The 15859-nt window shown below is 41.5% G+C and overlaps 1 protein-coding gene across 1 annotated transcript in view; it reads left to right on the top strand.

The window, feature by feature from the left end:
• Positions 1-15859, top strand: part of MCC (MCC regulator of WNT signaling pathway) — a 275749-nt gene that overhangs the window by 152317 nt on the left and 107573 nt on the right. The window contains exon 2 of the mRNA XM_042945311.1: positions 7812-7925. Coding sequence (XP_042801245.1) covers positions 7812-7925 — 114 coding nt within the window. The remainder of the gene's footprint in view (positions 1-7811; positions 7926-15859) is intronic.

Here is a 15859-nt window from a genome sequence, read left to right as displayed (position 1 = left end):
GAAAGAGTGGCTTTAGGTGTGGCCACCTTCACGGTTAGTACCTGGGCCCTGCTTTGTGATTTGGTGCCATCACCTATGTCAAGCACCCTTGGATGGGGACAGTTTTTCTTCTATGAATGATACTCTCGTGTTACCATGTTGAAGAAGACTTAAATGCTGTTTTCAACAACTGAATTTCAATGGAGGTTTAAAAAGTAACTTGGGCCACTGATCTCGGTGGAAGTATCAGGTAAAAATGAAGGACAAAAAGCTGATGCTTTCTGAGTGGATGGAGGGCAGCAAAAAGTGATTTGCATGCAGTGAGCAAAATCGTAGATGATATTTAATGAGTTTTGAATTTTAAGGCCACGAGCAACCTTTTTTGAAGTTAATACACAGCAGGCACTCCTAGCTGGAGTTCTAGCAATAAATCGGAATGTTCTAGTCCTGGAAGCCACTGAACAGGCCTGATTGTGTCCATCTGGGAGGCAACATTACCCTTTTGCCAGGGAATTTGTTCTTTGTGTATCTGAATTAGAGCACCCGGGATGTGGGGAGTCTTGGAGTGGAAGCTGAGTGAGGCTGCTTTTTCGTGTGCAGATGTCTCCTGCTATTTCCAAGGACAGGGCTGGGATACACACACTTATTCACTACCCGGGAGCTCCTGGATTGCCATATGGGAGAGTGGGAAAGAGGAAATGTGGATTTGATGAGCCTTGTTTCTCTGGGTCTGTTTCATTTCTTTACAGTGAGGGAATTAGACTAGATATTCTCGATTTCCCTCGCCAGCAGGAAGATTGCGTGTGATTCTGCGTGCTCTTTCAGTTTCTACGAGAACGATCTTTGCTGATCAATTCTATGTATAGTGAAGCTTCCTTATATGGTGAGCTTCAGCAGATTCTTTCTGGACTAGTGGGCAAATAAAGTACGCAAAGCCCCAAGTGCAGAACTCAGCATGAGGTCTGGTCAGGTGGAACGTGCCAGGAACACACGCGTATAGGTGTAAACCCAGAAGAATCTTAGAGACCATCTGGTACAAGCCCTTCTCAGAGGAGTGTAAAAGCAGAGGAAGTTAAGTGATTCCCCCAAATTCACATGGAATTCAGCGGACCACCAGCCCCAAATGTCATCACTGCTGCTCAAGGGCTTGCCCTGCCACCTCCCCGTGCTTCTCCCATCCACGGAGATCCTGCCCCTGCCAATGCATGCATTTGGCCTCTGACCTCACATCCACCCACCCACATACATGCACACATACAGGCACAAGCATACGCATCCCACGAGCAAGGTTGAACAGTGACGTAATGATTTAGAAGTGCCAGCGAGGCCCATGGCAGAGATTAGAGCACAGAGTGCCTTTGCATTAGCCTCTGTTCCACTTTTTATCGGTTTTCTGCCCCTGACTGATTTTCTGCCCCACTCCATGCCTGCGTTTCCTCATTTGTCAAGAGGTAACAATACCTGTTTCCCAGCATTGTGGCAAGGATTAAATGAGATACTGCATGAAATGCACTTAGCCCAAGCGGCAGTTCCCAAGATAGAATTCTCAAAGTACGCCTAAAGATTGGCATTGGGGTTTTGACACTGCCCTTTCTTCTGCAGGGCTCTGCAGCTGATTCAGTTGGGTAATGTGTAGAAAACAGCAGAACCTGTCAAGAGCGTGTACATTCAGTAATGTTGAGTTGTGCTGGTTTCTTCCTCTTTAGCAAAGAAAACAGTTCACTAGGTGAAAGAAGTTGGCGCTACCTGTCGTCATCACTCAAACCTAAGCAAAAATGGGGTATACCTTGTATTTCGAAGGCAGGTGGCTCAATTAGGACAGAATGGTAATTCCCACCATCACGTAGCAGAAAGGAAATAGAGGTACCTTGGCAGGGAATGACTTCTAGAACACCTCAGGTAGCACCAGAGCAAGTAAGAAAGAAAGAACAGGCACAGTTTGCCCTGGATGAGCTTACCTCCCACCAATGCAGAGAAGGCCGCCTCTGCCATCACACCATTAGTGCTCCATGGTGCCTGTGTCTGGATGGAGATTCTGGAATGAATTCATTCCTCTGTCTCAGGTGTGGCTATGGAAGACTTTGGCCCCTTTGAAGACAGTGTTGTTAAAGGGTAAACCAGAGTCCCAGAAAGATGGGTTAAAATGGCGGGTGTAGAATTTGGCAGCCTAGATTCAGGTCCTGGATGTCCTTCACCAACTGTGACTTTGGGAAAAGTACTTGTCCCTCAGCAAACGGGAAACCCTGGCTTCCTTGCAGGCCACAGAGCTCGAGTGTGATGGCGAAGATCCAGTGGGCTGATGCAGGGGAGAGTGCTGTGCAAACTGGATAGTGTGGGGACATGCTTGTTGCTGTTGCCAGTAGTAGCAAGGTGGAGAAGCACCTTACAATGGTAAATACACAGCGATGCTTCTGGAGACTCCTTTGAGTCACTGGGCTGCTGGCTTAAAAGGGCATTTTAAGAAGTGTGAAGAAGCCTTTTGTCACACAGCTAATATGTAACAGGAGAAGCATCTATCCATGTAGCCCAGGAGGAACTGTCACAAAGGCACTGCTGGCTTGTCACCCGGGCCTCTGGCGTCTGTCCTAGGCTAAGCAAGCCTGTTCTTAGAGCTAGTTGAATGATGAAATATTAGCGAAGTAATGTTTCATCCAAAAATAACAGCCATTTTGACAGTTATCTTGCAGTCAAATTTCCAGGTGGTTTAGTCTCATTTGGACACACACTGTATAAAATGAATGTGAGGCAGGTCTCAAAGCAGCCTGGGGACTTAGTGCCTCATATCTCCAGAACGATGAAGTAAGTATGGATTTATATCCTTCAAGCACTAGACCCACATTTGTTTAGAAAGTGTCAAGGTCCCATCCCCACCTTGCTTAGGCCTCGGGTAAAATTTTCACAGAGATTTAAGAGCCTTGGCAGTCAGTTCCTTAAGATAAACCTTAGGACTTCAGCAGAATCAGACAAAGCAGCTATGGTCTCTCAATCCTATGCTGATACCCACAAGGAAGTAAGCTGCTCCATGACAGGACCGGCTTACTCACTCATCTGAGTGTCCTACCCACTACATTTGATGGGGCTTAGTCTGGGAGGCTTGTTGACTTGAAACTTGTTGACTTAAAACTTGGCTGGGAAAGGGGAAATGGGCCTTTGTTGAAAGCTTACCTGGTTCCAGACACAACGTGTGAGGTTTTTTTTTTTTTTTAAGTTATTTATTTATTTTGAGAGAGAGAGTGTGTGTGAGAGCAGAGGAGGGGCTGAGAAAGAGGGAGAGAGAGAGTGAGAGAGAGAGAGAGAGAGAGAGAGAGAGAATGCCAAACAGGCTCCATGCTGTTAGCACAGAGCTCGACACAGGGCTCAATCTCAGTAACTGTGAGACCATGACCTCAGCCAAAATCAAGAGCTAGACGCTCAACCAACTGAGCCACCCAGGCACCACTGTGCGAGTTATTTTACGGATGCTGTCTCATTTGTCTCTGTGGCAACCTTATAACAAAGCGATTAAATAAACTATCTAAAGGTAGTCCACCTACAAGTGGCATAAATGAGATTGGAATCCAGGCTTCTCTGGTTCTTTATAAATTAGGATTAGATCGACTTCATTTGCTAGAATACTTCAGCATAGTAGTGGTCTATACAACGGAAGTCTGGAGTCAACAGTCCAAAGGTGGTAGGAGCAAATTTTGGCTCTCTGGAGTATAGACCTCATCTTTAAGGAGGAGGATGGCTGCTGGGGCTCCATCTACCACATTCATGTACCCCAAGCAGCAAGGATAGGGGAAGAAAAAAAGGGTATGACTTCTCTCAGAAAGATTTTCTCAGAACTCCCACATAATTTTTGCTTATGTCTCATTGGTCAGAACTTCGTCATACGGCTACTCCTAGCTCCACCTGCAAGGGAGGCTGGCAACTGGGATGTTTTAGCTGAATGACAATATGACCAGCCCAAAATTAGGGTCTCGTTCCTGAGTATGAAGAGAAGAATGAATTGGGGAGGACACTAGCACAGACTCTGAACATTATGTATGTTTTTTTCTCTTTGGTTAGTGAAACATCTTTTAATGGTACTTTATGGGTCATATGTCTGAAGCTCTGAGTCAAGGTAGAGGGCATTTCCAAACTCAGAAGACAAGTAAAGAGATCTCAAAAAATGGTATACGTGTAATTTTCCTATTACAGATATATAACAATTTGGGTTACTTTGTTAAATTTATCTTTCTAGAATTAAAACCCACTGTTAGTCCTTTTAAAAATTAGCCAGATAGGTGCACCTGGGTGGCTCAGTTGGTTAAACATCTGGCTTTTGAACTCAGGGTGGTGAGTTGAAGCCCCATGTTGGACTTCGAGCCGGGTGTGAAGCCTACTTAAAAAAATATACCCAAAAAGACCTCTCGGCTCCTTATTTTTTAATACTTGCCATGGCAGGACATAGGTTGTGTCATAATACTTGTAGTGTTGCTCTCAAACCCTCTAGCCTTTGAATTTGCGGGGATATCAGGAGGTCTGTCAGAATGAAGGGGAGCAAAACCCAAAAAGAAGGGAGGTCGAACCAGCTTTTGATTACTGAGTTATTGATGGGGGGTCTTCTTGTAGTGACAACTTAGCGTACCTCATGCGCAGTCATCGGGCAGTAAGGGGGTGCCGTCAGCCCGATTCTAAGCAACATGTCTGTTTTATCCACTCTGCCCCCCACTCTGTAGTTAGTTTCTGTTGAGTAACTGTCAGCAACATTAAGGAACATGTGTATGTGTATGTGTACTTTGTTGTTGTTTTTAATTTTTATCTTCTATCAGAAGAGCTGGCTGATGGGGAAAGAAGATGCAGCCAGGAAGAGAAAGAACCCATCATAGTTTTTATGCTACAGCCATCATGTGCAGAATATATAGCCACAACTCTTTTGTTTCTTTAATACAAAAGCCTCTTTTAAAAATAACACTTGGGGTGCCTGGGTGGCTCATTTGGTTGAGCTACTGACTTTGGCTCAGGTCATGATCCAGGGGTTTGTGAGTTTGAGCCTCATATCAGGGTCTCAGCTGTAGCATGGAGCTGGGTTTGGATCCTCTGTCCCCCTCTCTCTCTGCCCATCCCTCATCCATTCGTGTGTGTTCTCTCTTTCCAAAATAAACATTAAAAAAATTAAAAAATAATACATATAAATTTAAAAAAATCTTATTAAACAATTCTAACTAATTCTAATTCTTATTAAACAATTCTAATTCTAGCTAATATGTTAGAATGTTTATTTTTCTGTTACATTTTTTTTTCTTTTATGATCAGAGGGAAATACTTTAAGTAAAGTTTTCATCCACATAAAAAATTGAAAATTACTATTACATACAACATCATATAGCGGGGAAAGGACACTGGTGGCCTTGGTGCTAGTGTTGAGTTATCCATAGGATTTTGAGTAAGCAAGTCAGTCTCTGGGTTTTAGGTCCTCACCGGCAAATGTGGAATGGGAGATGTCAAGTACCCAGGGCCCTTTCCCCAAACAACTACGATTATGACCCATGAGAGAGTCTACAAAACTTATGTGGCATCTGTGGCTTCTTAATTTGGAGTTTATGGAAAGAGTCCAGAGTGTGTTATCACCATAATTAGGTGAAATACATGCATCAACCCCAAATTTATACTCTTCTCTAAGGGAAGAATCTGTCACCCGCATGGATTCTTAAGGAATTTGTGACCCAAAGAAGGTGAAGAACAACTGGTCTACTCTCATTTCATAGAGAGGCATCTTCCATCCAGGAAAACAAAGAGACTTGGCCCAGATGCACATCGTATGGATCTTCCTGGCAATCTGGAGAGCTGATAGGCCCAAAGGTGTTATCTGCTCCAAGCTGGATACTGTCCCCAGTAGGGATGACCCCCTGGACCCTCTCTGCCATGTGCTTTGATGGAAATAACTACTCTGTGTGTCTCCTCATCTGGCCCAGTTTATGAAGTTAGTATGGAATGTAGAGCTTCCTTTGTCAACTTTTCCCTCCTAATTCTCCCCCAAGTCCTTCAGGTTGTCCTTCCCCCAGAAGTAGGAGGGAGATGTGGGAGAGAAGAGGCATGTCTAGGCTTATATAGTTGGGATCTTTGTTTCCACTCCTGTATTTCTTAAAGAACATTTCAGCTCCCCAAGTATTTTATCCTTCTCTCCAGAGAAGTGGTAAAGCCTCTCCCAAGACTCGACAGAATGTGTAACAGACCACAATGTCTGACGCTGAAAGAAAATTCTCAGATTGACAGTTCAGAGGCAGAGGGGGCAACCCAGCTGTCTAAGGGAGTGAATTTGAGTCCCTCTCCACCATCCTGGAAGCAGAACAGCCTCAAAAAGATTGTACAATGGGAACACTGTGGTATTTGTGCTGAGAATTCATCACATAAAACCTTGTATCTGAAACCCAAAGTGACCTTTTTCTGGGCAGCCGTAGCCCTACACGAGAAGGCAAATACCACCAGATTGCCTGACATTTCCTTTTTTAAATTTCAAGCGTTCCTAATTTCAAATCGGCTATTGATCTGTTGGTTTGCAGCCCTGATGCAATTAAGCAAAGTCACATTCACCGCTGTTCTAGTCTAACATAAACAACTGCTTTGATAGCCCAGACTCTGCCCTGTACATCCTTGTCCCATATTCCCCCTCGCCCCCCAACAAACCTATCAGCCAACATGAAGTTGCAGAAAAGCATTTTCTAAACCTGAAATTAAAATCTTCAAAGTTGAACTGTGTACTGTTGTGCCACGTCCATCTTTAAAGATCATGTTTATTTGCTCACTCCTTTAACTCCCTCTTGGCAGAAGCTACTAAAAACCTGCAAGGAAGGAAGGTTTGTTCTGACTGCAGCTACTCACCCAAACATAGTGTAGAATTCAGCTGGGGAACAGTCTGAGCTCCCCCTGGAACTGGTGATGAAGACCGATGAGAAGTAGTGACTCAAAGGGCCAAGAAGGTTGAAGGGTGTTGCTCTGGGATCAGTGTGTTGAACAGATCCTAAACAGATCTGTTTAAGCCATTGGCCTGGAAGGCCACAAAAGGCACATGTGGTAGCTGTTGGTGCAGCTGCAGCTCAGTGTTTGGGCTTGGATGTTGAGCAGATTGAGATCCCAGAAGTGCAGGGTGGTACCCCTTTGCTACTGTGCTGAAGAACATCACTTGTAGCTCCTGCTAACCTGAGGATGTTGGCTGGGGACAGAGATCTGGAGGGGTTCTTTGTTTGTCTTTTCCTAGCATCCTTATCAGCATTATAGTTCTGCTCCTACGAGAGGGTCTACTTGCCCAGAAGCAGCATCTAGTCAGTGTAGTCTGTGTGGGGGACAATGAGGAAAGATGAGCTGGCAAGGACCACTTTAAGAGGTCCTGGGGGGAAAAAAAAGACCTCTCCCAGTTTTTCTTAATATTCAGCCCCATGGTCTGTCTGTACATGCGGCAATATGGGTGATTGAACTGCCCTATTCACCTTTCATATTTCCCAAAGGTAAAAAGCTAATTTGGTTCTCCCTTTTCTTTGCTGCTCAGGTTGAGAATCAGGCGACCCCACACCAGCTCTTAATCACATTCTCACTGAGTAACTCAGTGAAAGCCCTGAGAATGAGAAGCGTTGCTCTCTGTCCTGATTTAACCACCAAAATTAGGTCCTGCTGCCCACACATAAATCTTCTCCCTGTTACATTTAGGGTGACCATATAACCTGGCTTGCCTGGAAGACACCTGATTTAATAGCACCCATTGGAGATGATGCATTTTTTTAATATGATCACACTAATTACAAGGAATGAAGGGAAGGAATGTTTCTGCCGAAGGATCTAACTAACCTTGTGCTCCTTTCTTTCTGTTGCCACAGCTCCACTTGGCAGCCCTGGCATCACTCAAGGGAGATATAGTGGAGCTTAATAAACGTCTGCAGCAAACAGAGCGGGAACGAGACCTTCTGGAAAAGAAATTGGCCAAGGCACAGGTAAGGGATCTGGAAAGTTTTTAGAAAACATTTGTATTTTTTATTTTAAGATAAAACACAGAGGGGCGCCTGGGTGGCTCAGTCAGTTAAGCATCTGACTCTTGATTTTGGCTCAGGTCATGACATGTCCCATTATCCTTGATTTGTTGAAACCATGGTTTCAACAAATGAAGAGCAGAATGCTTCATCTTTCCATTAACATTTTTCAAGTTCATCAATTACCTATAATCCTTGGAAATTGCCCAGGGAATTTTTAAAAATATTATTACGAAATTGTAGATTTAAACATATTTGGGTTTTATTCTGTTGTAATTATTTTCCTTACAGAAACTCAAATCATATTATCTTTGGCCAGTATGAATGTCTTGATGTTGGCTTTGAGTCTTTTGACATGAGTCTGGTAGTTACTCCAGACTCATCTAGTGCATTTTTTGTCCCAAATCTGGTAGTGACCATTCCCCAAGTAGCTCTTGTTTCTTTCTGCAGAAAATGATACTTCAGTACCACAGTCTGGGTGCAAAGGTTGTTTACTGCTTCTTGATTAGTCATTGTTTTCAAGCTTCCTTTATTAGACACAGCCAGGGAATTCTTTATTCCTTATTTATTTATCTACATATGTATATACATATTAAGATAAAATACTTTAGGAGTTCATACTAACAGCTGCAGTTTAAATTCGGATTACAAAGGCACTTTTTTTTTTAGCTTCTTGTATGTTTATCTGTATCTCCTTCTTTTCACGCTAAGAATCCTGGTTCTTAAGGTTTCAGAGGATGATTGAATTAGAATATTCTGTAATTACTTACTTGCTTCATTCCATAGTATATATGGTTTCAGAATAGGGGCGCCTGGGTGGCTCAGTCAGTTAAGCGTCCGACTTCAGCTCAGGTCATGATCTCGCGGTCCGTGAGTTCGAGCCCCGCGTCGGGCTCTGTGCTGACCACTCAGAGCCTGGAGCCTGTTTCAGATTCTGTGTCTCCCTCTCTCTCTGCCCCTCCCCTGTTCATGCTCTGTCTCTCTCGGTCTCAAAAATAAGTAAACGTTAAAAAATAAATTAAAAAAAAAAAAGAATATTACTACCACTATGACAAATGTAGTTCCTGAGAAGAATTTAATTTGTTTTTTTTGTTTGTTTGTTTTTGGTTGCATTATGCTCTCTTCACTCCTCCAGTTACTTGCAGTTGTCCTCTATCCACCCTGCCTGACCATATGGCCATTGCAACTCATATTCTTCCCTTCTAGTCCTCATTTGGTCTTCGACAAGTAAATATATATTTCGTGTTTACTGTGGTCCTTATGTCAATGTTCCTCTGTTTGTTTATTGCCTGAAGCTTATTTTCTAGTAGATTCTTCAGGGAGGGCTCAGGGGAATAATCTTCACCAAGCTCTTGCTCATTAATGATGGTGCGTGTGTGCCCTTTGTACTCGAAAGGCATTTCTGCGAGATAAAAAACCCTTGGCCCATCTTTTCTTGACTATGTCTCCTTATTCTTTTATTCAACACAGAGCGTTGCCCTCAAAGTCTGATGATACAGCTTTCTTTGCCTCACAAGACACTTACTCTAGACATCCATGGCATATTTTTTCTTTATTTTTTTTAAGTCCAGTAATTTTACTAGAGTAACTTTTTTTCAAAGATTTTATTTTTAGGTAATTTCTATGCACAGTGTGGGGCTGAAACTCAACTCTGAGATCAAGAGTCGTACACTCCACCAACTGAGCCAGCCACAAGCACCCCTACTAGAGTAACTTTTTTTTAACCATGTTTGTTTATTTTTTTTAATTTACATCCAAGTTAGTTAGCATATAGTATAACAATGATTTTAAGAGTAGATTCCTTAATGCCCCTTACCCATTTAGCCCATCCTCCCTCCTACAACCCCTCCAGCAACCCTGTTTGTTTTCCATATTTAAGAGTCTCTTATGTTTTGTCCCCCTCCCTGTTTTTATATTATTTTTGCTTCCCTCCCCTTATGTTCATCTGTTTTGTATCTTAAAGTCCTCATATGAGTGAAGTCATATGATATTTGTCTTTCTCTGACTAACTTCGATTAACATAATATCCTCCAGTTCCATCCATGTAGTTGCAAATGGCAAGATTTCATTCTTTTTGATTGCTGAGTACCACATCTTCTTTATCCATTCATCCATCGATGGACATTGGGGCTCTTTCCATACTTTGGCTATTGTTGATAGTGCTGCTATAAACATGGGGATGCATGTGCCCTTCGAAGCAGCATACCTGTATCCCTTGGATAAATACCTAGTAGTGCAATTGCTGGGTCATGGGGTAGTTATATTTTTAGTTTTTTGAGGAACTTCCATACTGTTTTCCAGAATGGCTGCACCAGTTTGCATTCCCACCAACAGTGCAAAAGAGATTTCTCTTTCTCCTCATCCTTGCCAACATCTGTTGTTGCTTGAGGTGTTAATGTTAGCCATTTTGACAGGTGTGAGGTGTTATCTCATTGTGGTTTTGATTTGTATTTCCTTGATGATGAGTGGTGTTGAGCATTTTTTTCATGTGTCAGTTGGCCATCTGGATGTCTTCTTTGGAGAAGTGTCTATTCATGTCTTTTGCCCATTTCTTCACTGGGTTATTTGTTTCTGGGTGGAGTTAACTCTTAATTTTAGTCATCCTGGTTTGATATTATCAGATTTTCTGTGTATTCTTTTGATTATCTCTTTTAATCTTCTAATGTCAGGGAAGTTTTAAAAATTTATAGAGTTGAATATTCTGTTCTCTTTGATTTTTTTCTTCAAGGATGCTTATTATTTGTATGTTAGATCGTTTTTTACTGTTTTCAGTATCTCACTACCCATATCCTATCTCTCCCTTTGTACTTGTTTTTTCCTGTTGTCCATCTAATATTTGTTTTGGGACATTATATGTTGTGTTTATTCTCTCTTGTGTGCCTTCTAGTTTAGTCTTTATTCCTGAAATGCGTTTTTATTTATCTCTGATTTTTATCTGTGTTCTGTTACTGAGTTTTTCTAATTCTGAATTACATTCTTTCATGTCTTATGTCATTTTATTTCCTTCAAGTCTTTTGGCTTATTTTGAAATAGTAGGCTATTGTTTGGGGCTTTTGAGGGTGGGGGGAGATGTTCCATTTTTGTGGTATGCTTTCATGGTATATAGGGATATTATTCTACTCTTTTTTTCTTTCTTCTTATAACTTTATATGGAAGTTTTCCATTTTTTATTTTTATGTGAAAACTAGTTTCCTTGAACTTTTAGGAGGCAGGATTTAAGGTGGCTTTATAAGTTCACAAGGCTTAGTCTCCTGTTGTTTTCATTTTGTCAAAAATAAGGCAGACCGCTTTCTGACACTTCCTAGCTCTTTTCCCCTCACCTACTTCTATTTGGATCTATTCCTTCTTTTGTCTCTGTTACCCCATTCTGTTCAGTCCTTTTTTTTTTTTTTTTTTTTGAAGTTTATTATTTATTTTGAGAGAGGGGAGAGACAGAGAGGGAGAGAGAGAATCCTAAGCACGCTCTGCACTGTCAGCACAGAGCCCAGTGCAGAGCTCAATCCTGAGAACCGTGAGATCATGACCTGAGCTTAAATAAGAGTCAGGTGCTCAACTGCCTGAGTCAGTTCAATCCTGTTCAATCCTGATCCCACTGTCAGCAGTTTCTCCTCCTAGAAGCAAGTCCTGGGACCAGTCTTGCAAGTTCTCAAGGACTAGCTGCTTTAGTTCTTTCAGATCTTAGTGTGGACCCCTTCTTTATTTACTCTTGGCTCAGGCAAAAGCTTCCTAGTGTTAGCTACTGTTCTTTAGTTGGCCCTCATCACTTTCCTATGTATACTTACTGATTATTTTGGGGTTTTCCAGTTCTCAAGTTCACCAACCTTGTTGCTTCCCTCTGCTTCTGCCCACTCAGACACCCTTCCGGGCTTGTGGATAGTGTGGATTTGTCCTTACTTACTTGTATTTTGTTGCTCAAGAGGATACCTTGCCTCTAAGCTTTAGTTGTGCTACATAGGTGCTCTGTTTTCACATGGGAATTCAAGAGAGATCTAAAAACCAGGCTGCCAGTCATTGGTCTAGATGACCTATGGAAAGTTTTGAAAACTCATGTCTCATAATCATAGATGGTTTGAGTACGGAGGAAAGACCCTTTATACTTGAGATCATTTACTTCCACATTTGTCAGGCATCCCAGAGAGGTTAACTTGCTTAGTGAAGGTCAAGTGAATAGCTTAGCACCAGAGCTAAGACAAGGTCCCCAGTGTTCTTTCCTCATATAAGATGTTATTCAGATCAAAATTGTCAGTTTGTACTTAGGTGAAGACTTAAAATATTTTCCTTCTGATAGTAAAAGTAATAAAAATATGATAGGAAAAATTGGAAAGAAAGCATTGTAATGTTTCAGTAGTGGGCCCTGGTGAATTAAAACATGTTTTAATGTTTGTTTGTTTCATAAGGGTTTTTTTGAGAGAGTGATTATTTTTGTATTGAAGAAAAATATAAAATAGTGTTAAGTGACCATGTTTTCTAATTTACAACCATCCAAAGTCAACTATTGTTATTAGTTCTTATCAGTGACTATTTTTTTAAGAGGAAAGAAGTTATGAAAGCCCTTAACTGGAAGCTGACATGTACTACAGCCTTGGATTTTTAAAAGATGACCAGGAGGGTATTTATTAAAATGTAAGACTACAAAGAGGGAACATCTTGTGCAGAGGATGGTAGAGGATAATGGAAAACTTTTTTCTTTGCTAGATCAAGGATTGAGTCAGCTCCCTTTTAACGTACTTATGGTTAAGATAATCTTATGTAAGAGTTTTTGGTGGCTCATGATATCATAGTGCCATTAATTGACTCTATCCTGTTTGCATTCTTACACTAAATATACTTAAAAATTATTCTCTGTTCCTTTCAATGGAGATGTCTCCCCAGTTCAGATACTGGGACCCAGAAAGAGAACATGAAAAAAAGGTCAGACTTGCCAGTCTCATATTTTTTATAAAGTTAAGATTTATGCAAGAAAAAATAAGAACAATGAAATGGCTGTGCCACGCTTCCTTTGTTATATGCCTTGGTGAGTGATTGATGTTTGAGGCTTGACCAGATTGTGGAAGAGCAAGTTCATACATACATTTATGCTCTGTGGCTTTAGTAAGTTTTACCAGCTCTCTAAATACTATGGAACCATGATTAAACTAAAATGCAAACAGTGGCTGTATTCATTAGTAATTTGCAAAAAGAGCTTCAACATCTGTTGAGTCACTATTGATGGTGACACTGGAACTAGATGAATACAAAAAGGTTTATTATACGTGGTCATAAAGTCAACCTGCCAGTAGAGTTCTAAGAATAAGGAGCTTATATCAGTGTGATGGGGAAGGCAAAGTACTTCTGTGTTTATTTTCTATTGTTGTGTAATAAGTTACCGCAAAAACTGACTTTAAAGAACACACATTTATTAGCTCACAGCTCTGTGCATCAGAAGCTCAGGTATGGCTTAACTGGGTTCCATGCGTGTTTGTAATCAAGGTGTTGGCCAGAGCTGAATACTCATCTGAAGCCTCAACTGGAGAAGAGTCCACTCACCCATGTCCTTGGCAGAATTTATTTCTTTGTGGTTGTAGGATTCAGGACAGTTTGTTTTTTCAAAGCCATCCATGCAGAGAAAGATTCTAGAATAAGTCTGCTGATAAGACAGTCTTACATAATGTAATGGGAGTGATGTCCATCACCTTTGCCACATTGTATTAGTTAAAAGCCAGTCACTGGTCCCATGCAGGCTCAGTAAGAGGGTATCACACAAAGGAGATTCAGGGATCATAAGGGCATTTTGGAGGCTGTTCATCACAACTTCCTGGGGGGTTTGATTAACAACACCACTATTAGCTTATGCCAGTAGTGATAATCACCATACTTCTTGAGCTATATTTGTGCCAGGCGTGTGCCAAGCATTCTGCATGCTTTATCTCAGGGAGTTCTCATAGTGACCTATGGTGCAGGTACTAATAACATGGCTGTTTTATGAATGAAGGAATTAAGGTTTAGGGAATTTGAGTATCTTGCCTGAGATTATGTAGCTAGAAAGTAACCAAGAGTTAGAATTTGAAGCCAGGTTTTGTGGGAATCCACAGCTGTACTGATCCCTGTATGTCTCTTAAGCTGCCCAGGCTGCTCTTAGCATCCAGAGGGGATCTCGAAGTCACGAGGAGGGGATGATGCACAGGTCCATTTGGTTTAAACATCCCTTCCATCCCAATCAAACAGGCGCATAGACACATGCATGCATTTGCACCAACATTAAATAGCCTCATAGGGAACAGCCTTGTGGGAAGCTGGCAAAGATCATATATAGTAATAGTTTGATGCTTTCAGCATATTTGCTATTTATTTAGTACCAACCGTTTTAAATTGCTGCATTTTTAAGTGCTATAAAATGATACTTCAAACAAGCTTTTGAATCCCTTTGAAATGAAGTCAGTCAGTAGTAATACAGACACTTTCTTGTTTAAAGTTTTTTTTTTTTTTGAGTTTATTTTTGAAAGAAAGAGCATGCATGTGTGTGAGCAGGGGAGGGGAGAGAGGGAGAGAGAGAATCCATGCTAACAGCATGGAGCCTAAAATGGGGCTCGATCCCACAAACCATGGGATCTTGACCTGAGCTGAAATCCAAAATTGGACACTTACCCAACTGAGCCAGCCAAGCACTCCATAAAGATTTTTTTAAAATGTTTATTTATTTTGAGAGAGAGAGAGAACAGGGGAGGTGTAGAGCAAGAGAGAGAGGAGAATCCCAAGCAGGCTTCACATTGTCAGCATAAAGCCCAGCATGGGACTCCATCTCACGAACCCATGAAATCGTGACCTGAGCCAACATGAAGAGTCAGACGCTGAACTGACTGACCCACCCAGGTGCCCTCAGAACACTTTCTATTTCTAAGCCCTCTGTCTTTGGAAAGCAAGTCTTCTGAATTTTCTGCCTCTTGGCTTTTAGGAAGAAAACATAAATAGTTTTCATTAAATGTAATGGAGAGAGTCCTTTCTTATCTCTTTTTCTCATTGTGTGAAATACTTACAGATGTGGTTGGCATGCATTCTCTGGGTCAGGAATGTTCTCTATTCCTTTCTTACTGGTTTTATACTTTTCTTTGGTAAATTGCTCTTGCTGTTTTGCTCATCAAAGGCATTTCCATTTGTGCTGGGCCTCTTTGTTTAGTTGGCCTTATTCCTCCCACCTTCCCCTTGGGAGGACCTGGGCCAGGCCTTAGAATGAAGATGAAAATACCCTTAGTAATATTACTGAGACCAATCCATTGTGATCCTGAGAGAGTAGCATTACTTCTTTGGGTATTTTAAAAGGGAGTGGTGCTGACCCCCTTCCCCAGGATGGTTGAGAGGGTTAACAGATGAATGATGGCATTGCAGTTTTCAAGAATGGAGTTCATAATGCTCTTAGGTTTGACAGCTGAGACTAATGTGATGATTAAAGATCAGTGGCCTCTGTGGGGGTAAGATAAAACCCAGTGAAGAACATTAACAAAACCATAAAGCTCCTTAGCATCAGCACATTGCACAGGGTTTTTCCAACAAGGGCTCAAGTTCTCAGACCAGTCTGTCTCAAGGCTGACTCATGGCTTTATCCCTGGATTGCACCAATAGCAGACATGAGACTAAAGGGTTTTATTCTTGGTGGTTGTAATGATACTGCTTGTTTTTAATAAACATTTTTTGCATATAGGCAATTTCACCAATATATGTGGCTAGACATAGGTATTTATATAGATATTAAATTTGCTTCATCATCAAGTAGGAGAGCTGATACCTAGGGAAAATGCTCAGAGTATACGTTAAGTGTCAGGATGAAATTCAGGAAAAATGCAATTTCATCCTATCCAACCCCAGTCTTTTTTTCCTTGCCTTTCAGACCAACAGTTGGTAGTTGTGGGAGCAATCCTAATGAT

Source organism: Panthera leo, chromosome A1 (genome assembly GCF_018350215.1).
Source record: "Panthera leo isolate Ple1 chromosome A1, P.leo_Ple1_pat1.1, whole genome shotgun sequence".
Classification (NCBI taxonomy): domain Eukaryota; kingdom Metazoa; phylum Chordata; class Mammalia; order Carnivora; family Felidae; genus Panthera; species Panthera leo.
The sequence above is the reverse complement of the archived record's forward strand: the minus strand, read 5'-3'. Positions and strand labels throughout refer to the sequence as shown.